This window comes from Quercus robur, chromosome 4 (assembly GCF_932294415.1).
Source record: "Quercus robur chromosome 4, dhQueRobu3.1, whole genome shotgun sequence".
NCBI lineage: Eukaryota > Viridiplantae > Streptophyta > Magnoliopsida > Fagales > Fagaceae > Quercus > Quercus robur.
In genome coordinates, this window is record NC_065537.1 from 85,616,432 (window position 1) to 85,642,498 (window position 26,067).

At 32.9% G+C, this 26,067-nt stretch overlaps 2 protein-coding genes across 2 annotated transcripts; one reads left to right on the plus strand and one right to left on the minus strand.

The window, feature by feature from the left end:
- Nucleotides 1–48: 48 nt before the first annotated feature.
- LOC126724143 (uncharacterized) lies at nt 49–5,952 on the minus strand. The gene is made up of 4 exons (XM_050428445.1): nt 5,091–5,952; nt 3,824–4,078; nt 3,632–3,723; nt 49–1,088 (listed from the first exon to the last, which is right to left on the minus strand). Exons 1-4 carry the CDS (start codon nt 5,727–5,729, stop codon nt 308–310), a joined length of 1,767 nt encoding a protein of 588 aa, XP_050284402.1. The 5' UTR covers nt 5,730–5,952; the 3' UTR covers nt 49–307.
- Nucleotides 5,953–12,012: 6,060 nt separating this feature from the next.
- On the plus strand, nt 12,013–12,850 carry LOC126724146 (uncharacterized). The gene has a single exon (XM_050428451.1). It carries the CDS (start codon nt 12,051–12,053, stop codon nt 12,678–12,680), a length of 630 nt encoding a protein of 209 aa, XP_050284408.1. The 5' UTR covers nt 12,013–12,050; the 3' UTR covers nt 12,681–12,850.
- Nucleotides 12,851–26,067: the final 13,217 nt, after the last annotated feature.

A 26,067-nucleotide genomic window follows, 5' to 3' on the forward strand; every position in this document is an offset into this window, starting at 1 on the left:
GAAAATTAAAGTGGACATGAAAGAACCACATTTTGGAAAAAGGACAAATAAGGTAATAACTGTGATCCAAATGGCGGATAAAAAATTTAGCAGAGACCTACATGGAGGTCAACTATACATTTCAATGATATAGCACATGTTTCAGTCATTACAAAAATTCTGTGATAGTCATAGGACATCCTGTGATACAACTCCAGGGCAAAAATACCATATTCTTTGTGCTGTAAAACTCTCGGCAGTAAACCCCTACCTGGACAAGAAATTTGTGGTTGATAGTGTAATCACTGTTAGTTCTTGTGGTATGTATCTAATTAGTGGAAACAATGGTGGAATCAACATGCTCTAATAGGAACCCATATAACTTCTTTCTCAAGTCATCTATCCTCTCATCAACCTCAACTCCACCCCCAACCAGGTCATCCAACCACTGATTCACCCTTTTAAGTTGCCCGAGAAGATACGCAATTTCAGATCTTTCTTCCTCTCTGCTTTGCTCAAATCCCACATTTAACGAATCCTCCAAATACTTCAAGAACCATTCACGAGAAACCAAGAGCAATTTTTCAGCCAAAGTTGCTGTCTCTTTTAGTCTACTTCCCTTAGAACAGTCCTCCCTTAGAGTATTTGTTTTCTTTGTTGAATGACGTTGTGAAGGAGATGGCATCTGCTTTGCATTTGATTCTGATAAAGAGCTTCCATGTTTTCTATGACTTTGTTTATCTTGAGGAGAATTACTTTCTGAATTCAATTCCTCTGGATTCTTATCTATGATGACATAATGACATTTCTCACCATTTTGAAGACTACTCTTTTCTTGCATTCTGAAAAGATTGAACTTGGAAAGATTAGTCCTTACCGCAGCTTGAACCCAAGACGTGGCATTCTTATCAGTGAAACTTTTACATGCATCTGGCAATGAAGGCTGTAGGCTACAATAACCATTTGACTTAGCTTCAGCAAGTGTTATGCTCTGTAAGGAATTGACAACTTTTCCAGCTCTCTGCATACTTAGATGAAGGTCCAAAAATTGCTCCACCAGTGTTCCTACAGGAACTTTCTGAGAGGTATCACAGAGTTCTGCAAACGTACTGAAAAAATAAAACATGGTCATCATACATATTCAAAGCTTGAAATCTTTACTAATGGTATCATGCTCCATATTAGTCTAGACTTTTTTTTTGGAAAAAAATCTGGAAAAACGTGTATATACTCTGTGTATCATAGTCATTAGCAGTTGACAGCATCATTATATGGTATTTAAGGAGATTATAATTTTTTATGGTAACAAGGACAGTTTACTAATGAAAAGTTCATATGCATGTTAGTAGGAAGAGAGAACTAGCAAAGTAGGACATTTTCACCAAATGAACTACTTAACTGCTTATGTCTACAACAAAGCACACCCCTCTCAACACAGAGGGAGAAAGGGGGGTGGGGGGAGATTCCAGCAAAACTTGATGAATTGTCCACCTCCACCGTAATATGGAAAAGGGAAGGCAGGAAAATTAAATCAATGTAAATTGAGCAGATTATACTCCAAGTAGTTTTATGGTAAAAATCATATAATATAGAACTTAGTTGCACTAAAATAATGTGAAATTGCTAATCTTTCCTAAGTAGGCTACCAACATTCACATGCTAGAAGAAGAAATGCATGTAATCAATGAAAGCTAGAACAGGGGAACAGAACAAGGAAATGGAGAAATTTTCCGTAAGCTACAAGATGACCACTAGGACTTGTTTTATGTAAATCATCCTACCCCCACCCCGCCCCAAAAAAAGAAAAGAAAAGATGTATACCAGTATTTGACATCATAAATTCTGCCAGAGAGAGTACTAATGGCTGTCACCAACACTTATCCATCCATATTAACCCTACAAAAGACCTATAACAAAAGCAAATTACTTGAAGGCCCTAAATTTATTAATGTCACCTACTCACCCATTATTTCACAAACAAGTAGAATACTCTAGCCTGGCTGCATATGAGATATCTTCTGTAGTTGCATAACGGCCTTAAGTAATTCACTAAACAACTCTAACATTGGGGAAATATGGTCAAGAAAAAGATATTATATGTTGTTATTTTTGCTTTTCTTTTTTTCTTTTTTTGAGGTGGTGAGGGTGGGGAGGAAAGTTATCTTTTTGGCAGATCTCATGTGTTACACACATGCCACTGTACCCTGGGTATCTGAACGAACTAAGTGATGTACAAAAATTATTTATGCAGTTCTATCACTTTAACCTTCATTCAATACATTGGAGAATTTCAGATTTATATAGTAGTTCACCTCCCAAGCATAAGCAATTTCAGGTTGTGCCTGTCACCCAATAAATCTTCCACATTGAACACTAGGTAACATGAAGGTACATAAAATTCTTGGTATATGCATTAACTAATGCTTCACATCATTCTTCCCCTGAAGTGTACTGTGTCTACACACCTGTTCTCCACACTCAATAACAAGTTTGATCCATTTACATTTCAACAATCCAGTTCCATCACATTTGAGCAATCCAGTAAAAGGAAACTTTGACTCTAGAGTCTGGATTTCCTCTTAGCATATTGGATATCATCTTTGCCCTCTGATCTGAAGATGAAAAACATTCATAACCCATCTCCATTCTTGTTTTTTTTTTTTCAATAATGTGTCTTTTCAAATGCATTTCATAAGTCCAGGATATGGTCCATGATTGCCATGATTCTTCTTCTGACACGTTCTTCTTTCCAAACTCATATTCATATCTGTACCAAAAAAACCTTCTGCAGCACAACTGAACTAGGCATGCCAATGCCCTCCAAGAGGCAAAACACTGTCTTGATAGTTGGCAATTCATAAGTAATGAGACTTCCAATACACAGTAGAAGCTTCTATTCCAGCATGTATAATGCACAAAACAAATTAATCTATAGAAGAATGACAATCTATATAAGAATGACAAGATTAGATGAGTAGCTTCAGTGGTGCACCTTTGTGCACTTAATATCTGGATACAACGGCTTGCTTGGTAGAATATTGTGGGACACTTCCCTTTTCAGTATTGGACCTCAATCAAGACATTCTCTCTCTCTTTTTTCTTTTTCTTTTTTTGTGATAATCAAGAAAGCCTTTTTTATTCAAACAAGCTGGGAGAACCCAGCAAAGACAGTACAAACCAGGCTAGAGACCAGCCATACAGCCAACAGTCCTACTTTAAGCTTCCAATGCTTTGGAAAATGTATGTCATACCTCAGAAAGATACCAAATTTTGTTCCTTAAATTCTCCTAGTACAATGGTTCAAGAATTATCCACTTCTCCAATATGACTAACATTTCCACTTAACAGCATCAAGACTCAAGTAACGATGTTCTTCAGGAAATTTACACTACATATATATGGAACTAATAGGTTATGCAGTAAAACATAGGATGAATTCATTGTTGTCTATTCATGATTGGGAGCACTAGAGACTCTAATCGTGTATTTCAACATGTTTATCAAACACAATATAAGCTAAGGGATGTACTGCATAGCATTAGGAAAAATTCAAACTATTAATACTCATTATTCCATAGAAAGATGTAAATAAATATGGAAAATTACCGCCAAAAAATATAATGCAAAATGCAAAAGAGTATAAACTGTATACCGCATGCAATTGATGATACCCTCCGCAGCAGATGCTTCTTCTAATTCATGTACAGCAGCCAAAAATGCGACATTTCTATGAGACACAGCTTTCTGAAAAGGGTCAATGTCAATGTCAATATGGCATAAAACAATAAGAACTTGGCATCAGATACACTGGAAGTATGGAACTTTATTAAAACATGAACCATACCTTTCCAAGATTATTTATAGTAGATGGGAGTGCATTCCACAAAATCCTCTGGTCAGACCAAGTCTTGAAATTGAGGGGCACATTAAGCAGATGAATTGGGATAGTGCCCCCAGATGATGATTTCAAATCCTTTTTTGAAGTCTTGCTCTTTGATTTTGGAGAAAATATGTCATTTTTGTTTTGCAATGGTGAAACGCTCAAACTTGGAGGCTTCGTTGGTTTATCATTCTTACAAGCTTTCTTATCAGAAATCACCTGCAGCAACATCCAGTCATTAGCTTCATGGAAAACACCAATGTGAGATTTGTAGAATGGAGTACAAGTTGAAGCAATAAACTTTAATTTCACACATGCGACACTTGTCCAGAATGACAAAAAGAGGGAAAGATCTAATTTTACCCATCAAATTTGTCAAACCCAAATCAGAACATTTTTATTTTTTTGGCTTATCAATGATTCAACGGGTATCATGTTCTCCCAATCGTTAAAGAAACATATCCAGATAATATAATCTACACCAGAAATGCACAACTGTCAAATAATAAACCTGCCAACTACCCAAAATGACAAAGCCAAAGACTTGCTGTAGCTGTAAAAGTTTACAATATAGGTGCAACATAAATTAAAATTTACAACGGCATTGGCACTATATAATTTTTAGCATACAAGAACAAATATATCCCTAATTCCACAACCAAATTCTTTACAAACATTTAAGCAGAACTAAAACATCTGAAAGTTTAAAAAAAAGGATTAGGTTCAATACGCTATTTTACTATTTAACTATAATAAATTCAATCCAGGGCCCAGATAGAAAAAGTGTGCAACTGCTCCATTTTACTGCGCATAGGATTGTACAAGAGACTTCATCATATTGAATGGTGCCATTTCTGAAATAGCTGCCTTTCTCATCAAAAGGGTCATTGAGATATCAATTAAAAAGTTCAATTTTCATATAAATTTAAATGGGTCAATTCAATCCCCATGGATAATCACAAAAAGGAAGGGGCTTTGACAATAAGATATAGACTAGAAACACAACAGTGCAAAGATAATGCCAAAATGTCAAAATACAAGCATCCTTCTACCACCTTGCTCGATAAATAACCAAAGAAACATAAGAAGAAGGAGAAATAGCCAAAATGCAAAACGCAATAAAGCATTGTAAGAAAACAAGGAAAAAGGGTAGTGAAAAGTTTCAAACTTGAAAAGCAATAAAATGTGGGTGCACAGCCACAGACACAAAAGGTGTAAGAGAGAACATTACAGAAGCATTATCCGAAGAATTGCAAACTTGTTTGGACTTTGAACTCAATGTAGTAGTAGTAGTATGAGCAGCATTAGTCCTAGAAGTCGAAGTAGAAGTAGCTCTAGGACTCTGATCCCAAACCCTCCTTGCAGAATCCAAACTCAACCTCCTCAACTGTAGCCCCTCAACTTCCACATTCTTAGGCTTGGCCTTGGTCTTAACCACCTTGGCATTGTGAAAATCACGCTTTGGTGTAATGGGCAACAAATCAGAGGGCACCAAATCAGTGGGATTGCCAACACAAGGACAAGGGCTTCTCTTGCTTTTGGGAACAGGTTTCAACCCACGAAGAACTGGAACTGGAGAACCCAGGTCGAGCCGTGAGGCATAAACAAACTGACCCAGTTGAATCTTGTCGCTGTAAATCAAGTCCATGTCATTGTCTGAGATTGAAACATAGGCTGAGTGAAGTGAATCTGAGACTTTCAAGAAGAACCCTTTACTCTTCCATGGATCATTGTCGTGGTCATTGGGTAGAGAAGGCACAATCTCAATGACTTGGAGAAGAGCTGAGCGGTGCTCTCCTGTGACTTTCACGTCCTTGTTGCCTGCATGTTGGAGAAGCTTAGAAAGAACACCAGGAGTTAGAGAAGCCATAATGTCATATGTGTGTGATTTTCTTCTCAATGTGGTTATGGAAGTTCTACATTTTTTACACCACCATGGGCATGGTACTGTGGGCCTGTGGCAGAGAGAGAGAGAGAGAGAAGGAATTGATGTTGTGGACACGTGGCAAATGGGGATATGGTTTGCTTGAGATTTTCAAAACTTTTTGCAGCACAAGAAAGAGGGAATGGACAATACAAGGTTGAGGTTTCGAGGTTTATCCCACAAGCAAAAGCTAATGAGGACAAGCAAAACCATCTTTCACCTCGTTTAAATATAAACTACTTATTTTTTATTTAAAAGGGAATTTTATTTTCTCTCTCCCTCTCTCAAAATTTTTTTTTTTTTTTTTTGATGAGCTCTCTCAACTTTTTTATTCATTTAGAAAAAACTAATTTTTAGGTAAATAACAATTAATATATCATTGTCAAACAAAATATATCCTTGTCAAACAAAAAATTTTCAATCTCAAAAAGATTGTGTGGATAGGATATTAATTATTGTTTTCAATTTTTCATTTTTTTAAATAAAGTTAAACTGCATATGAATATTTAAGAAAGTAGAAAGTAACCAAAAAAATAAACTATAATTTTTGGCTTCTCCTTATTGAAATTTAGGATAAATTCACTTTTGATCCTTTAAATTAAAAATTAAAAAGTTTGAATTTGGTTCTTACAATTTAAAAGAAATGAAAAAAAAAATTCCCTACATCTATAGGTTAGATTTGATTTTAATCCTCTAAATACGTTGATAACTTATTTTGATCCTTAAATATAAGATTAGTTCAATTTTAATCCTTAAAGAACGACCTCACATGGATGTGTCAATTTTTTTTTTTTTTTTTTATAGAAAACATATTCAATTTTTTTTAACTTTTTTTTTTGAGAATTTTTTTTTTCCTTAAGAGACCAAAATGTGATTGATATACTATAATTTAGCCATTATTAACATGTGTATCTTCTCTTTTTTGCACAGTTAATCCTATTTTAATTAGTCTAAAAGGTTCAAAATATTGAAATATACATGGTACATGTAATTATTTATTATCTTTTCGCCTGTATTTTTAACATAATTTTCTTTTACAAATGTATTTTGAACATTCTTGTTAACTTATACATGCTAAATAAAGTTACCTTATGATATTTCAAAACAACGGGCTACCTTTGAAATGATGGGTATTACACCATGCATCTATTTTGTCGTGTGTAAACAAATACTTATACTATCAAAAGTTAAAAATTATTGTATACTTTAAATTATGCTCCCTTCCTCTTACAAAGAGGTGGACCCTACTATGGAACCCCTCCATTTTATAAGAGGGAGATATTATACTCCTAGAACATGCAATAACAATTCATCAAAAATATGATTTTATTGTACTAAATTATTGTGTTTGTGATTTTGTGACTAATAAATAAGCAGGTAAATTACGCTAACAAGCTCAAGATAAAACAAAATTATAGTCCTTATACCCAATTTTTATGAAATTACATTTCATCCCTATAGGGATAAGGGCCAAAAATCATATATTAGGCATTGGGCTTTGTCCGAGGACGTCGAATGGTTTAAGGAGGGACAAGTAGTTATGAGGGGTTCCAATTTAAAGTCTCATGAATAAGGAATGAATGGAAGGTGGTTCGAGGAAGAACTCCTTCTCAGATATGATGAATGCAGCTCAAATTTGAATTCCAACAATCAATGTGACCTTCTAGAAAGCTCTAGCGATAAGAACGTGCATCATACACGTATAAGGGTGATGAGAACTCGAAAATATTTAAGGAAAAACTACTACCACAGCATTGAATGCACTGCAACTACTTTTCTGGCCGCATTTATGTGAATAAAACTCCTGAACAGTACTGTCTTGGCTACCACAACTCACAAAAAACTAAAGAGGGTGTCTGATGGGACAGACACTTAAGTAAGGTCCTAAATGATCGATAAGTGTAGGGTCAAGATGGTCCAAAAGGAGTTATATAATGTAAGAGACCCTCCATGAGGAAGAGATCGGAAGAAATGAGAAAGAACACTGTAGCAATCTAAATTGTACTTGTACCCAATTGTGATCAATTTATAGAAGTGGGACCTCCTCAGACTATAAATCCATTGATATCAAAATCTCTTATTTGTGTTTAATTGTCATTTAACTCAATACTAGCCGTTGTTCGACTCATTAAGGCCTAGTTCTTTAACTCACTCTCTACAAATTTATTGTACTGAGTTCACTAGACCAAGATCCTATACATCTTGGGTTTGGACTGCAAAATGTGTCCCTACAATCCCCAAATAATCAAAAATAATTAACAGTTCAACCCCTTTTCCCACCCTCCAAGTGATCAAAATAATTTATTCTCTACTGCTAAAATAGTTAAAGAAAAAGAAGTGAGTTGTATTAATTAATTTGATCATTCAAGAGTCATAGTGTTCTAAAACATCAAGTATAATGAGTCTCATTTCATCATAAGTCGTAAGTTGAACATTTAAGTGTGTATTATATGGGCGTATGGTGAGTCTCATATCAAGTATTACTAAATGAATCTTGGATATATAAGTAAGAAAAAGGCTAACACATGCTTGGTTTAGGAAATATTTTTAAAAACTTTTATAGAAAATACAACAACTATTTTATAATTTTTTATATATTTTTCATGAAAGTGATATTAAAATTTTCCTAAAGTGTTTATTATAAATGCTTTAGGGCACCCGGACCCTATAAGTAATTATGAAATACTCTAATTAAAGTTTAAAACTTTAAATAGTCTTTTTTTTCCACTCAAATAATATGCATTTTAACCAAAAAAAATAAAGAAAATAAAAGCGGTACTAGTACATTAAGAAGATTGTTTGAGTCCAATAAATATATGTCCTAAAGTACTAATTATTCATTTTATGAAACTTTTTTATGAAAAATTGAAAAAAAAAAAAAAAATATATATATATATATATATATTAGTCACTTTTCATCTTCCCATAAAACACGGCCTAAACTATTTTATTAATTAATGGGTCGTTTGGATTGAATTTATTGTTACTGAAATTGAAAACTGAAAACTGAAAATACTGTAGTAAAATAATTTTTAAATGTGTAAATAGTACCGTGAGACCCATTTTTAATATTTTTTAATGTATAAACAGTGCTACTACAGTGATGGAACAATGCATGAACAGTGAATTTTGTCTCTCCCTTAAACGTGTGAAAGCAAAAAAAAGAAAAAAGAAAAACATGACACGGAATCCAAACCCACAAAATGAATGTTCTATGTCTCCAACCACCTACCTATAGATATGAAAATTTTGATTATTAAATTGTGTGTTCTTATTATATTTTTCATACTTGCAAAATTTCTAGAATATCAAAGATCAATAGCTATATTATTAATGACATGTTTAACTTTCACATTTTTGTGGTAAAATATTACAGACAAAAATAAGTTTATTAATTGAATATTAAATAACATCTTATTTAAATTTAATTTAATATTCATATTAAAAATATAAAAAATATATAATTTAATCATTAGATTTTTAAATTTTAAATTTAATATTTTAATAAATAAATATATGACTAATTTAGAGGAATTTTTCTAAATGAAGAGAATAAGGTCATATATAATAAAATTATTTAACAACATATATTTAATTTTTAAATAATATTACATGTATTTTAACACACTTTTTTATTTATATATATTTTAAAAAAAATACAAACAATCTTCCACAAAACTTTTGTTTGTAAGCATTTGTTATTTTCGAGACCCAAGAAAAGATATTTAAAGAATGCAGAGGTCGCAATCAGGGTCAGAACTGTGTAGTATTGACAACTGAAAAGAACTTAAAACTGAAATGTCTCTGTCGGAGACGCAATCAGCAGCCAGTTAGGCTTACAGAAGAAGTGGAATCCCACCACTGTGCCACTTACTTTCTGTTTTTTCTTTTTCTTTTTGGTAAACCTTGCAACTTCCAAGATAAAGCACAAATCAAGCTTGGTCAACAACTCGTGGAAAAGTCATTGTTTTTACCCATTTTTATATCACATGATGCGAACAATTCTATAAACTAGTTTTCTTGGTTGGTAAGACCCAAGAACACAGAAAAATTGCTTGAACTACCCCTCCAAGAACACATATAATTCACAAGTGAGTCCTTACCCCTCCTTGGCCTTTTGCTCATTACCCCTCCATGATTCAAACCATAGATTTACTTTAATAGAGTAATATGTGTTTAAACACATATTTTCAGTTTTTAAACAATATTACACCTATTTTCACATATTTTTTTTATTTATACGTATTTTTTAAAAATACAAACAACATTATTAAAACAACATTACCAAACGGGCCCTCAATATCTCTATCTCTACTTGTCCATAAATTGAGCAAAAAGTCCCTTTAGATTTAAATTAAGGTGATATCACTTAGGCTTATCATTTGGTGGTAGGAGTCTTTGCATCGTTTCACATGATACTTGGAGAAGTTAAAGGATTTGAGTAGTAGTTCTTCAATAAATGTGATTTGTCCACAATAATAGTTTCATCAAAACTTGGGTAGTATTATTCATTACCATCACAAGATATAAAATCAATGAGCCCACACTTATAACCTCTTTTTTATTTAGCAAAAAAACAAAAATTAACGTCATATCACCTCCGAACGTTGAAGACCAAAACCAAAAATTGATTGAATATTGGTAAACATGCTAAGCAACAAGCTTGGAATTGCACAAATAATGTGTAGGACATAAGTAGACGTGCTAACCAACAACATTGATGGGAAACGCAATAAATATATATAATTCAACCTCCTAATCCAAGCCATATATCTATAATTCAACAATGGTGATGCTTTTATATTTTTAGTCGCCTATAAGCAACGTTTTTTTAAAATTAAAAAAGAAAAAAAAAAGAAAAAGAAAATAAGCGCTGAATAAGAAATATATTTATCAATCAAACAGGGCTACAAAAACACACGGACCAGCCCAATCTTGTAAAGAAGAGATGAAAGTGAGCCCTCGTGTGGAAGAGCCCGGCCCAATCATAAATTTTAATTCTGAACATGTAAATAGCCTTGAATATTTACAATTTTAATGAGAAAAGATTCATCATGTTTAAGGACACAATATTTTTTAGTTTTTCCATGTGACGTGGTTTTTTATGACTTTGTTGTTATTATTATAGAAAATTGGAACGTTTTATTCTGTAAAAGAAGAAATAAGAAAAATAATGAGATATAACATGTTCTAAAAAAAAAGGTATGTTACGATTAGTTTGTATTATATCTGAAAGTTGAAATGTAATATTACTGTTAATAAGCCACTATTGAGCCACATTATCGATCCTATCACTTTTTTTTTTTAATTGATTTCTTCCACTAGTTTTTTTTATCATATTTTTTTTAAAAAAAATTAAGCATAATGAATTGAAGTAAGATTAATTAAAAAAAAAAAAAAGTGGGAAGGAGTTCTTTCTAAATTAAAGTATATGAATGTGTAAAGGCACAATATATGTAAAGTTAAAACTATCCAATATATTATTAGGAAAAAAAAATTCAAGATATTAAAAAAAATAAATAAATAAATAACTGTCCAAGATATATGTTGTGGACTAATATGAAAGTGTTGAAATCTAATCAAGAGATTGGATACATTATGTGAGAGTGTTGAAATCTAATCTAGAGATCGGACACATAAGTAGGGTGTGTCCCTACCATTTCTCAAAAAATGGTGATGTAACCGATGATTTGGTACACTTTGCTTTATATTGGTCCATTTTGGCCCATTTCGATACACTTTAATTCATTAAGGTCTATTTCGGCCCATTTGGTCCACTTCGGTTGATTCTAAATTAATGATGATTCTAATTAACTCAATTGGTAAAATCTTTTATTATCGAATAAGATATTTGAGTTTGATCCTCATCTTACACCAAAGACTGTATAACTAGTGTCTTGGTTTCTCCAAGAAAGAAAGAAAGGTAAAAAAAACAAATGACAGCAAAGAAAATTGCTTGAATTTTCGTAGTTGCTATAGTTGAAAGCATGAAACTCACCTACTTGATTTAAGATATCAGGAAACAAAAGAAAAAAAGTCATTAATTATTAATTACTAGTGAAAGTGAGTGATTACATGGTGGATACGTTTTATAGTTGACATTCGGTCTATCTCATGAGCACTATTGGATGTCATATTGTGCCAACCCCCTTCAATCATGTGGCTAGAGATTGGTGAATACAATCAAATATCATCACAGTTGTTTGGGACTGATCAGGTTATCAGTTTCTTCAAGTAGGAAGGTGTTCGGTGGTTTAGTCGTGAAAAATGGACAATTTTGAAAGCGGACATTCCACCTTTTTTGATAGGCCTTTAAACTACCCTCTTAATTCTTCACCAAGTAATCTCCTCTGTAGCCACATATATTTTCTTTTTGTTTTGTCACAGAGTAATCATGGTTGTTATTTTATACAAGCTAAAAAGCACCATTTCTCTGCTTCATCCACTTTTTGCGAGGCAATGGAAAGTGACTATAATTCAAGTAAACGCCACTATGATATTACCATGTCAAAGAGAACCAGAAGGCCAACAAATTCCAGTCAGATTTATTCAGCACCAGTTTCCCCATGTCAAGATATTCCTCCTCCTGGTAAAGCAGTTGTGAATGAGTTAGGAGAAGATGAGAGCAGTTCTCACTCAGAAGAGAGTGATCGTAAAAGCTTGAAGCAGCTGATAAATAGCAGGAGTTCACTGAGCCAACACTTCACTGCAGAAGAAAAGCAACTTCAAATAGTTACAAAGCAGCAGAAGGAAGAGGGTGTTCATGATGATGGAGTGAAGCTAAAGAAAATGGTGAGTCGCTATGCCAAATTTTTGAGTCGCTTGATCAAGGTTAAGCGTGACTTACCTAAGGGTGGAGAATCCCGGAAGAAAACACTTCTCCTATTGAAAGCCTAGGAATATATATATATATATGTGTGTGTCATTTATCAGCTTGTTTCTGCAGTGGCTGATTACCTATATGCATTGATTATCGGCCGACTGCATATACTTTTTTCTCCTCTTTCATTTTGTATTTCAAGTCCTTGAGATATAATTGATCTGTAGCACATATATGTTATACTCTACATGAGCCTTTATCATCTTCCTATATATGCATATATGTTTAGAAATCAAGTACTTGTCATGCATGGGTTTCTTCTCTTCAGATTTTACACAACTTATTTTTTAAAACAAAATAAGTTGATGAAAGTAATCTTATCAAAACATAATAATTTAGTTCCTCTCCAATAACAACAATAATTTATATGGGAGTGTTGTACATACTAGTAATCTATTTGCGTATTTTTTGCACAAAATTAAACCTTGAAATCGTTACTCAAAAATATGCATAAATTTCAAGGGCCACTTAAATTCCTAATTCATTTCTCCAACTATATGTCCTCTTTGGAAGAATTTACCCCATAAGCCTATGTTCGGAGGCGCTGCTAATTGAAAGAAGTGATCAATGGGACAATGATTCCCTTAGAATTTCAAAATATTATATATTAATAGTTAACATTTCAATGTTTTGGCTCAAAAAATTTCATACATACCCCCCTCAGATCGAGATCTGCCCAACTTATTCCATATGGTGGTCAGTGACCCTCTTTCAAAATAAAATATAAGCCACTTCTCCAGTATTTTAGCAAGAATTCACAAGTCATAAAATATTATTATTGAAAGGATCCGGTTAATGTGTGCCCTTAGGGCACACATTAAACTTTCTATTTATGGAAACATTTTCTCGGGAATTGAAAAAGTTGTCATTATTTTTTCAATTCTCAAGAAATTTTTTTTTCTAAAAATGGAAATTAAACATTAGTAAAATCCTTATTGAAAATGGAACTTCTTCATTATGAGTGTCAGAATATAAGCCCAACGGGCTTAGGCCCATTTGTAGTATGCTTTCTTCCAAGACTAACTAGTTGACATCTTCACTAAGCCTCTTCCGCCAGAACGCTTTTGTGAATCACTCATGCTGATCTTAGTACTTCACCCAACATGAGTTTGAGGGATTATTAAATATAAGCCCAATGGGCTCAAACCCATTTACTATTATACTTGTTTGTATTACAAGTATATTACTTGTACAATACACATTATCTACCTAATACCTATACACTAAACATATTAATACATAATCATTCAAACTTTTAAACAATGAGTATAATATAGTTCAACATTTGGACTTCAAAAAATTGTTAAATATTTTTTAATTGTGCCAATGGCTAGTAAGACTATAAAATAAATAGCCTACCAATTTGTTTATACATTGATTATACTTGTATATTTTTATATAGGATAAGTCAAGGAATTATTTGAATTGTTATGTTGTAGTAAGTTGTAACATAATCCCTATAATTAAAATGACTTTTATTTGAATGGTAGATCATGGAAAATTCAACTATAACGTTTGATTTCTTCAAAAGAAAAAATTAAAGATAATAAGATAATTTGTTCACAACCTCTAGTATTGATGTCCTAATATTTGAAAATCCTCAAACAAAATTTTGACCATTCACCATCAATGAAATTAGTATTTGTTTATTGCAGCGTGATACCAGATTATGTCCACAAATATGAGATTAAAGTGTTATTGAACGCGATAAAATTCAATAAGCTTACATTAAACTTGACCTCGACGTACTCCCCCCATGTTCGAATCTTGGCTCTATTTGAATGTATGTTTTCACAAAAATGGTAGCCTATAAATGGTATGAATGGTTCTCAAATTGCGTTGTGCATTGCATGTATTGTTGCAAGCAAGGATCTTGAAAAGTCTAAGGAATGATGTTCTTCTACTATTATTTAACAACAATGTGATTTGCAAGCAAAAAATAACTTGAAAAGTATTGTACATTGTTTAGATTTGGGATAGATAAATTTTCAAGATTTTGGTAGAGATCTCAAAATATAATTCCTTTGGGAAATGGCTTTTTCTTTATTATTATTACTTAAAAAATGAGAAAATTTCTTATATTTCTTAAAAATGAATATCCTTTTTATATTTGAAAAGATGAGTATTTTCTCTTTAAAAACTTCATGACTTTTTGGAAAAGTTTATTTTGAAAAAGAGGCTATATCTCATGAGTTTCTGGAAAAGAGGGTTTTGAGAATGGTTGTCTCATGAGTTTTTATGAGAATGGGATTTCGATGGGAAAAGATAGACTAATTTTATTTTAAGAGAGGATTTTTTTTTATGTACTTTAGAAAATTGTTTTCAAGATTAAATTACAATATTTTGAAAGAGCGTTTTTATTTATTTTTTATTTAAGAATAGATTCAGATCTATCTTCAATAACGCTACACTCAGCACGTTGATTAAAGATGCAGAGAATAAGCAAGATGCAAAGATGATTTCCTTTAAATCCATGGCATTTAGTATACGTATGTGTAAAAGAAGGCATATACCTTCACACATAGTATACCGATAAGTATGAGGAAAAATCCAACCTCTATTGCATAAATGTAAATGACTTGTATATAAATGACAATAAAGTAAATGATCACAAGTATTTATAGTACAAAGACATTGTAATTGACAAGTATTTAAAGAGCATAAAAGTAACACGTTTATTTGGACTCTTTATTTTGTAGGGAAAAAAAAAACTTGTGTTTTTATTTTGAGAATTTAACTTATAAGTTGATAAAGTAATTTAAAAATTAACAGAAGAGTAACTTTATTTTTTAGATAATGTTTTAGTGGGAGTTAAAGTTTTATTTTTACCTGATTGTCCTTTAATTTTGTTTCTACTTAAACATAGGAGTATATGAGCATTTTTGAACCAAAAAATAGGATCTCAAATAGAAAAAGTCCCCTTAAATTATAATATAGATAACTTACATTTAAATTTCAAGAATGTAAACAAAAAGTTATTAAATTGCATAAAAGTGAAGAGAGAAAATAAAAGAACAATAATGTAAATGAAGTACATAGATCCATAATGTATTTACCAGGAAAATAAAGAAAAATGGATAGCTAGGGTAGTAAGCTAGACTACCCTAACCTAGAAAAAAAAAAAAAAAAAAAATTCTAGGGTAATAAGCTCCTTGAAGAGAGAAGGTGGGGGCAAGTAGCCTCAGCCCCCTATACCTCTAGGCCTACTGGCGGGGTATCTATTCTAAAGATTTTTGCTTTTTGTCCCAATCCTTCGATCTAGCATGCCGGAGGCATGGGAAAATAATGGAAAACCACCTTTTAATATAAAATATCCCTTTTAATATTTTTGTAAATTTATTATGTTTAGAAAAGTTTTACATCCACAATATTTTCATAATAAATTATAAATGGTAAATTGTTATTAGATTTAATTTGAATTTATAATTTAAATTAATTTTTTTCCCACTCATAACAATGGAAAGGTTGTAATGTTTTATTTTTCTAAATATTTTTGGTTTTTGTCCAAATCCATTGATTTAGTATGCACAAGGTATCGGAAAAAAATAGTGGAAAACCACATTTTAATATAAAACTTCCTTTTTTTTTTTTTTTTTGAGAAGAAACGATAGTAGACTTTATTAATATAAAATTACTTTATACAATAGGGAAGAGAAAGAGGAACATTATTTTAACCAAATAATAATCTCCTCATTCTCTTTAGCAATATTAGCCAATGCTAGAACAACACAATTATTACGTCGTAAAGAAATTCTAAAAAATAAAAAATAAAAGAAAGAAATAAATCTAAACTATTGCACAAAAATCCAAATTACCGTCAGAGAACAAATCCATTCTTCCAAGTATTCGGATGACCATAGAACCAGTAAAGCGCCAAACGACACCTCTTGATTTACTAAAGTATCCAGTGTGATGTAGAAATTTTTTTTTTTTTTTTTTTTGGGGTGGGAACTGGGGACCTTCTTCTATGCCTAAACAACGAAATCTGTCACTGCTTTTAGGATCCCAAACCCATGGCAGTTAATGCTAAGAATCTTCAAGGTGGCGAATGGGGTGAAGAATTACCCCCAACAGCTTTATGAGAGACACTAAAACTGTCTGAGCCGAGAGCTTGTTTTTTAGTATGTGAAGGATCCAAGGATAGTGAGGAAAGATGAAGAACGTTTACCCGAGGGTTGAAACTTAGACAAATTTTGCAAAAGAAGTCTGAGACTTGGAACTACGTAGAATACGCTTCCATGATCTCAAAGACAATTCTTTTTTGCCCTGTATATCCTCATCAAAATTGAAAGTACACTCCATCTCCGTATCTGACATTAATCTTCCTTCATTTGAATTCTCATTAGCCACATTTGCTAGCGTACTTCCCTTACTCACAGTTGGACCACCGTTTGGTGTATTATCTGTCAACAGCTGCTGATTTCCGAATCTTGTGAAGGTTGGATCTCTATCAACGCGGGTTTTGAATTTGAAAAAGAGACAGGGACAGCAGCACTACCAGGTTTCAAATTTAAAATTTGATGTTGTGATTCCGAAGATATCTGGTTTTCCGAAAATCTGGGAAGAGCATCCAGCTCGGCAATAGCTTCTTGAGGATTGACGGTTCTGACCGGCGGTAAGTTCAGCACCTGAATATAGCTTGTAGATTGATCTCTGCCGCCGTCGTTGCCCTTTGTTTCCAGGTTTTCTTCATCACTAGCTTCATCGGTATTGGGTTGGCTAAATGAGGTTTTACGCTTAACAGCTTTTGGGCCTGCTACACGAAGCCAAGGCCCATATTGCAAATCCTCCTCATCAGCCGAAATACATCCTCTCCTGGTGCTTGGGGCATTCCCGCTCTTGATGACCTAAAATTCCACAACGGTAACAAAAGATAGGAAGTCTCTCATACTTAAAATAGACCCACCCTTCTTCCAAATCTTCAATATGAACCATCTTCTCTCTAATGAGAGGTTTAGTAATGTCAATATCCACCCTCATGCATAGGAATAGACCCCAAGCTAATCCACTATTTGGAGCATCAATCAAGAGTGGGGTGCCAATCTCCTTTACAATGTGATTACCAACCATCGTATTCATACTTTTAATAGGGATATTGAACACTCTAATCCAAAAAGGGGACCATTGAAATTTAACATTACCTGGACTAAGGTCACCTTCAAATCGCTTTAATAACACCAGTCTCTTATCAAAAGACCACGGGCTTCTGTCCAAAATATCCATCATGTGCTTCTCCGTGACAAAAATAGCCAGGAATAAGTTGTTCCTCACTTCTTTGATAGTTACATGTTGAGATCCTTTCCACAATTGTTGAAAAGTGGATTTGAAAGCCTCCTTATTGAACTCTTTGTTGGTCTGCAACCGAAACAAAAGGCCAAATTGGGCATGCTCCTTTGATCGCTCTACATCTTGGTAATCAACAGATAAAACACCTTTTTCCTCCTCAGAGAGACTAAATTTCCTCCATAATTCCTCCATAGATGAATCCATTTTGATATTTAAAATTGGAAAAGAAAGACAAGGAGAATAGGGAAAGGAGAGTTTATGAAAGGTGAAGAAAAACCGAATGGGTGATAAAGATATAAGATAGATAAAAAATCCCCTACTAAGATCATGAAAAGATCAGAGAGGTTTGAATCTTGTGCTTGAAGACAAACACAAGTTAAAAGCTTCTACTTTCCAAAACTAAGAGGAGTCAAGGAGAGAGAAGTTTTAACTCCCTCTTTAATATTTTTGTAAATCAATTTTATTTAGAGAAATGCTACATCCACAATATTTTCACAATACTTTCACAATATATCATAGGTGGTAAGTTGTTATTGGTTTTAATTTAAATTTACAACTTAAATTACTTTTTTACCCATCCATAACAACAATAATAGCCTACCACTTAAGATTTGTTGTGAAAATGTTGTTGGAGAGATTTTTGGCCATCCAAGCATGTAAAATCAAAGTTCGTCACGTAACCTTTCCAATGACTTCTCACTTGAACCAGCTAGTAGTCGTTGATTGTAATTTCATCGAAATTAAATTATAATCACGTCACAAAAAAGTTAAGGCTTTTTATTTTTTTGTGATATCTCTCCCATTTCAACTCCAATCTGGGCTAGTGAACTATGTTTTTAAAGGGAAATTCACGATATTTAGGATGGGCAAAAATTCATCACAATTAAATGGTCAGATTTTTGGTCAAATTTTGATTAATCTTGTTTAGGGTTGGTCAAACTTAGCAAAAAAATGGCAATTTTGAGATTTTAAACTCTTGGGCCATCAAAATGATTTATCCAACATCCGATTAGGACAAATAAAATTATTTAATGTAATTTCTCTTTTTCTTTTTTCATGTTCTAAAAAATGCAAATTTTGACTTTTTAGGGCGTAAATTGGTATTTTGGCAATGGAAATTGAGGCCAAACAAAATACGATATTAAGATTAAGAATTGGATTTGTGGCATGGAATCCTTGAATTTGGTCATGCTAACATTTTGGGAAAGTCTTACAGTGAATCACATGGTGATTAGTTATGTAATATTGACAAAAAGTTATTCATGACATATATCTTGATTGAAATAAATATATAGTGACTTTTTTTTTAGGAACCAAAAAAAGAGGATTCGCTTATATAATCATCGTCTCAAGCTCTAAGATACAGGTTAGTAAGCTCAAAAGTACCACCAACATGCAATATGACATACCATTACTTGCGTACACATTTTATACCTCCAAGCCGCCAAATGCCAATATAAAATGACCAATCATTGGTTTGCAACAACCCCACGTGGAAATCAATTTATAAATATTTATCTTTTCATAAGAAGATACGTAGATATATAATAGTATCACAACCCCTGTTCTCGCTACAAAAAACAACCACCATTGCTACTATAACTGCTAGAGTACCAAAACTTCTCGGAGAACTAACAAGATGGTCAGTTGCCAAAACAAAGAATACGCAGAAGGGGGCCATAGCAGTCTCTCTTCAGCTCTGACGCTGTCCCACAAAAATCCTCAGGATGTGATAACATCCACAGATATGGTGGTTGACAATGGTATAAAAACAACATCTACCACCGCTGCTATCATGCCTCTTCTGAAACCATCTGATGGTATTGGCATTGTTAGTTATCTTCAGGGCAAGAACTATCTTATCACAGGTGCAACTGGGTTTCTAGGCAAAGGTATTTACTTTCTTTTGCATTTTCATATTTCTTAAAAACATAAGGCCTCTTTGTCGCTTTTTTAGAACCATGTTTTCAATAGTTTTGTTTTTCTTAAATTGAAAATAAAAATATAAACCACATTTTAGTGTTCTCCGAAAATAGATTGCTTTCAATAGTTTCTTTTCTTAATAAAAGACTGAGAATGGTATAAGAAAATATTGTAAACAGAGGAGGGCATGAAAATTACGTGATTCAGCCAGTGGCGGAGCCAGGAATGTAGTTTAGGGGGGCAAGATTAAAAGATAAGATTGAAAGTAAAAAACTAATCTAAAAAAAATTTAAACATGAATATTTAAAGTACGCAATATATCTGTGAATATTTAAACGTGACTCAATGACTTAAATGGTTTTAAAAACTTAGCTTGAATGCTTTTAAAAATGCAACAGAAACTCTAATAGCTTGTTTGGATGGAGGGGGAGTTTAGGGAAGGGAAGTAAATTAAAGAGAGAGAGAGTAAGTTAAATTACCTTATTTGGATTTTTTTAAGAGGGGGAGAGATTTGGAAGGGTTCTAATTACTTCTAACTCCTCATTTTTAATTCTCCAAAATTGGAGAGATTTTGAGGAAGAGCAGAACTTAGAAGTACTGAACCAAATGAATTATCAAATTTACCCTTACTATATTAACAAAATAACGAACTATGAAAAAGTTAATTACCTCCTCTTACTTAATTTTAAAAGAATACCAAGAGTCTTTTTTTTTTTTTTTTAATATTAAGGGGAGGCGAGCTTTATACAGTATTATATAAATATAAATATATATATATATATATATATATATTTTTTTTTCACAGAGTTCTATTAGTATTAGGCTGCCGTGATTCCTATTTTGTATAGGCATATAGCATTAGCAGAATTTTTTTTCTTTTAATCATTACTAGGTGGGATCAATAGTTTTATATTAAAGTTACAGTAATTTTAGAGTTACTGTTGAGTTCTGAACCATGTAGCTAGCTGTAGGTTGTTCCCAATAAATAGAAAAGTTTTTTTTGTCTTTTGTGTAAAGGGGGCAAATAACACATTTCAGTTCAATGCATTATTATTATCGCATGTCAGTAAAAAAAAATTGAAAGTTCAAGGGGTGCACCTGCCCCCTCTCGCCCCCCCCCTTTCCTCCGCCCCTGGATTCAGCCTAACGGCTTATGTTTCTAAAGAAAGCTTTGAGAAGTTGTATTTTTACTATGATGAAGTATTCATTTGAAAAACAGTTTTTATGATATGACATGTATGTTCATGACATCAAATGATTTTCAAAACCAAACTTTTCTAAGAAAAATTCAACCTTTATGAAATTTCTTCAATCTTAATTTTCTTTTCTCACTCCCTAAAATGCATTAAACACATCAAGAAGTTTAATTTTTGAAAGGTCACAAAACTTAACACACAATTACATGTATCAAACTTAACAAAGTTTTGCTTGTGGTGTGTGCAACTAGTAAATGTATGAGATACTTACAATGTGATATATAGGTAGAAAATAAGCACAATTTCTACATTATTCATCACATAGATTTGAAAGTGACTATTACCTAAAGAGTTACATCATATAACTCTCACATCTCCTAGAAAACACGGTTGCAACCATGCAATTTATTTATTTAGCTTTTTCTTTTTGTTTTTCATTTTGCTTTTTGCTTCTTTTAACTAATGTACATGTGTTCATGATTGGCGAGTAATAATGGTGAGATGGTTATTTATACATTTCTCCTATGATTTTTAGTCCTTACAATGAAAAGAATGTGACTTTAAAATCAAGAGCATGTGATTACAAACCATAAACAACTCACACAACATAAGTATTACATAGCACAAACTAACAAAGTGCAGAAAAATAAAACTCATCAAAGCTAAACAAGGTACACAGTCATGAAAGGTAAATTTCATAGGCCAACCTCAATTATATAATACAAAAACCCTTTTTTTTTCCTGATTTTTTTTTAAAATGAAAAACAACAAAAAACAACCCTAGAATGCAATGTATGGATGTTATGCAAATGCAAACCTAAAGAAAAACAATTTCGGTCATAAGAGATAGAAAGAATTAACATAAGGACCATGTAAGACAGACTCACTGAGGCTAAGTCTTTTGCATCCAGACTTTTTTCGATGGAAACTTGGAGTTGGGATTTCTATTAGAATTTACCCTAATTTCCGCTCCAGTATTGGTATAAAGGTTAAGAACCTTTACCAACTCATGAATAAGTACCACAGGATCTTGTGCTTTTGGCACTAGCACTTTTTGTTTAGAAGCTTGCTTTAAAACTTGCAACTTAAAGCAATTTGGTCTAGTATGCCCAGCTCCACCACAAAAGTGACAAAACCACTAGGGTTTGTGGTTTTTCTTGCTCCCAGATTGATTGGGATTCTTAGGTTTAGACTCACTCAGATCTACCCTAGTTCTTCTAGAAGTTGAAACTCCTTCATTATTTACCTTAACTTCAGAAAGAGTTGGATGAACAACAAAAGATGATGTAGCAAGTACAAACTTAGGAGGATTCACCATAGTAGTAGATCTACTGTCAACAAACCCTAAATCTGTCTTATTAGAAACAAACTTTTGAACACGTAACATATCATCTAATTTAGAAGTAAAAGTTCTACTATTTGTTCTCTAGCAATATATAATTCTAATTCTAAACTTTTAACCTTTTCAAGTAAAGACATGTTCTCAATCTTAACAGAGTTCAAGAGTTCATTAGCATCAAACAGCTATACCAGCAAATTCTTCTTTTCTTGTTCAAAAGTGTTCATTTTTTTCAACCCTAATTCAACACTCATAGCATCTTTAGCTGCAATCTTGCATAGCTTGTTATAAGCCTCTTGCAAATCAGCATTCTCAGAGAGTTCCCCATAAGAAGGGTTCTTATTAGCATTCTCAATTTCACTTACTATAGCAGTAGCAGTGAAAGCCATGGAGTTTCCTTCTTGATGACTTTCAGATTCATGATCAGAAACTTCATCATCACTTAGAGTAACAGCCATAGCTTTACCTTTGGATCTCAAAAATGTTAGACACTCAAATTTTAGATGACCATAACCCTAACAACCATAACATTGTTGTCCTAAAAAACTATTAGAAGATTGACCTACTTTATCTTTTGATTTTTCAGAATTGTTGTTTTTGGCAGTGTCATTCTTCTTAACATTCTTAGTATCAACATTGTTTCTATTTCTTGCCCTCCTATTATTATTTCTCAGAAAATTTCTAAAGTTCTTAACAAGATAAGCAATCTCAATAGAAGAGAGTTCATCATCAAATCTACAATCATCAATAGATTTTAAAGCGATAGATTTGGATTTATTAGATTTTGGTAAGTCAGATTCATAGGACTGAAGAGATCCTACTAGTTCATTTACAAGAATAAAGTCAACATTTTTACTTTCAGTTATGGCAGTCGCTTTAGGTCTAAAATCCTCAGTTAATGATCTAAGAATTTTCCTAACAATTTTAGGTTGATCATAAAATTCACTAAAATTAAAAGCAGAATTGAAATATCATTCAACTTAGCATAGAATTTATCAAAAGATTCATCATCAGACAACCTAATACTTTCAAATCTAGAAGTTAATTGCTGTAATTTATTGATTTTTATTGCCTTAATGCCTTCATGCACTGTTTGTAAGATGTTCCAAGCAATGTGAGCAATCTCCACATTTGAGATCCTCTTAAATTCTTCCATGGAAATAGCATAGAATATCGCATTCATAGCCTTATTGTTAAAGCTTGCTACTTCCTTTTAGGCAGTAGTCCATTCCCCAATAGCAGTGGTTGGTCTTTCCCAACCGTTTTCAACAGACAGTCATACTCTCTCATCAATAGATTTCAAGAAGGATTTCATCCTAACCTTCCAGTAAGTATAGTTATTCCCATCAAAGTGTGTGGGGATCACAAAAGAGTGACCATGCTCCATGACAACAGGGGTCAAGGATCAACTCTAGGTTAAGAAACCTATAAACAAGAGCTAACCCACTCTGATACCATTTGTTTGTTCGTTTAGACCCCTTAAACCAAATTATTTAACCTAATATATTAACCAAGTGATTACTTAGATTAATTATTCAGATCTGGGTTAAACACAAGTAAATCATATCATGCAAAGCAGCAGAAAATAAATAACACCACGATATGATGACCTAGGAAAACTGATGAAATGAATCATTTCAAGGTAAAAATTTGGAGAAGATTTGACCTAACTATCTTCAAGGTAAAGTAAATCTACTATAAGAGAATTGAAGTTTTTACAGTTAGATTTAACCCTAAATCTGTTGCTACCTCATGTAGTAATTTACTGACATAACCACATGCAAGTTTTGAATCTACGGACTCCTTCTCTTCTTGGATTTACAGCAACACAAGCTGCTTTGCTTGTGACTTTGAGATCCCACTCAAAGGTTTTAAATCACCATTAGTAATTATCTTGATGCAGCAACTATGTTCTACCAACACTTGATTGTAGTTCTTGTTCCGATAGATTCTTGTATAGTTAGAAGGTACAAAACCTCTCAAATCTCACTAAAAGTAACACACAAGTCTTCCAAAAGTCTTCAAAACGCGGCTAGGGTTTCCCTTTTATATGTGGAGCAGTTTAGATGAAACTCTAAACATTTTCGCGAGCTTAGGCCAGTTTAAAAATTGTGCAAAAAAACTGGACCTGCAATTTTCAATTGGTTGAGCCTAATTCTCGATTGGTCGAGCAAGGTAGAACCATACTTCCTCTTTCTGCAGTCAGCTGGACTTGAATCTTGAAACAAACACTTCTAAGCATTGTCTAACACCTAGACTAGACATGTTTTGTTCTCAGTTTGCCAACACAATAAAAATATGATTGTAAATATTTAAACCTAAATCTTTAGAACCTAACAGAGATATATTTTTATTTTTTGCAATTCTATTTTTGATTGTAAAATGTGCTCTTATATCTGTTAAATATTTGATAAAGTTTGGCATCAAACATGTTTGAATCTATCTTTTTCAACCCATTATGTGGCGATTAACAAGTTACTGACTCATTAAAAAAATATTGTCACTAAAACTACACATGAAATATCTCTTGTGTTGCTACATAATGGGTTAGAGCAAGATAGCTTCAAATATGTTCGGAGCTTAACTTATTCTTCCAAGTTTTAGATCATTCATGTTTTTAAAAATTTCATTAGTTCAATTGAAAGATTTTTTTTACAATTTGATAATTTGTATTGAAAATGAAACTTTTTAAGAATTTTACTATAAAATTGGTAAAAATGAATTTTATTTTATGTGTCGATTGCCAAGGAGGCATGGCAAATTTTGAAGACTACCTACGAAGGCACCAAGAAGGTGAAGGATACCAAGTTTCAAATGTTTACCACTCGATTTGAAGAGTTGAAGATGAGCGAAGATGAATCATTCGACTCATTCTATGGAAAGTTGAATGAAGTGGTAATCGGGAAATTCAACTTGGGTGAGAAGACGGAAGACTCCAAAGTAGTAAGAAAGATTCTTAGATCATTGCTAGAGAGCTTCCGAGCCAAGGTGACGCCATTGAGGAGAGCAAGGATCTTGATGAGATAAAGGTTCAAGAACTTAAAAACTCTCTTCAAACATATGAGCTGTCTCTACCATCTCAAAGGAAGAGCAAATCCCTTGCTCTTAAGATGGTCAATGAGAGAATTGAAGCTTAAGATTCCTCGGATGAGGACGAAGTTGAAAAAGAGGTGGCATTCCTTGCAAAGAACTTTCTCAAGTTCTTGAAGTTCAAAAAGGATGGGAAGTCCTTTGAGAAAGGAAAATTCTCCAATTTCAAGAAAGACAAGGACTTCAAAAGGAAGGACTCCAAAGACTCTCCTTCTCAAGTAGTCACTTGTTATGAGTGCAACGGGCATAGTCATGTGAAGAAAGAATACCCCACCTATTTGAAGGCAAAGGGTAAAGTTCTTGCTACAACCCTTAGTGATTTGGATAGCTCAAACTCCGACTCTGAAGAAAGCTGTGATAGGGAAGGAAACTACTCCACTTTCATGATCATTGCACCTATAAACTCTTCGGATGATTTAAGTAATCTAGTGGAAGAGCTTAGTAAGCATACCGAAGTGGAATCTAAGAAGCCAAATGAAAAGTTTCAAAGATATGTAATCAAGTTCATGTGGGAGTTCATATATGTTCATTTCTACAATTGAGATTGGTCACTCTACTTAGAACTAATTG

Bases quoted from the DNA above. Each gene is read 5' to 3' on its own strand.
- LOC126724143 (XM_050428445.1), bottom strand. From the start codon at position 5,729: ATGGCTTCTCTAACTCCTGGTGTTCTTTCTAAGCTTCTCCAACATGCA. The intron at 3,724-3,823 runs GTATGGTTCATG...GACCCTTTTCAG, and splicing joins CTATAAATAATCTTGGAAAG to AAAGCTGTGTCTCATAGAAA. The intron at 1,089-3,631 runs GTATACAGTTTA...TTATTTTTTCAG, and splicing joins GGTATCATCAATTGCATGCG to TACGTTTGCAGAACTCTGTG.
- LOC126724146 (XM_050428451.1), top strand. From the start codon at position 12,051: ATGGACAATTTTGAAAGCGGACATTCCACCTTTTTTGATAGGCCTTTA.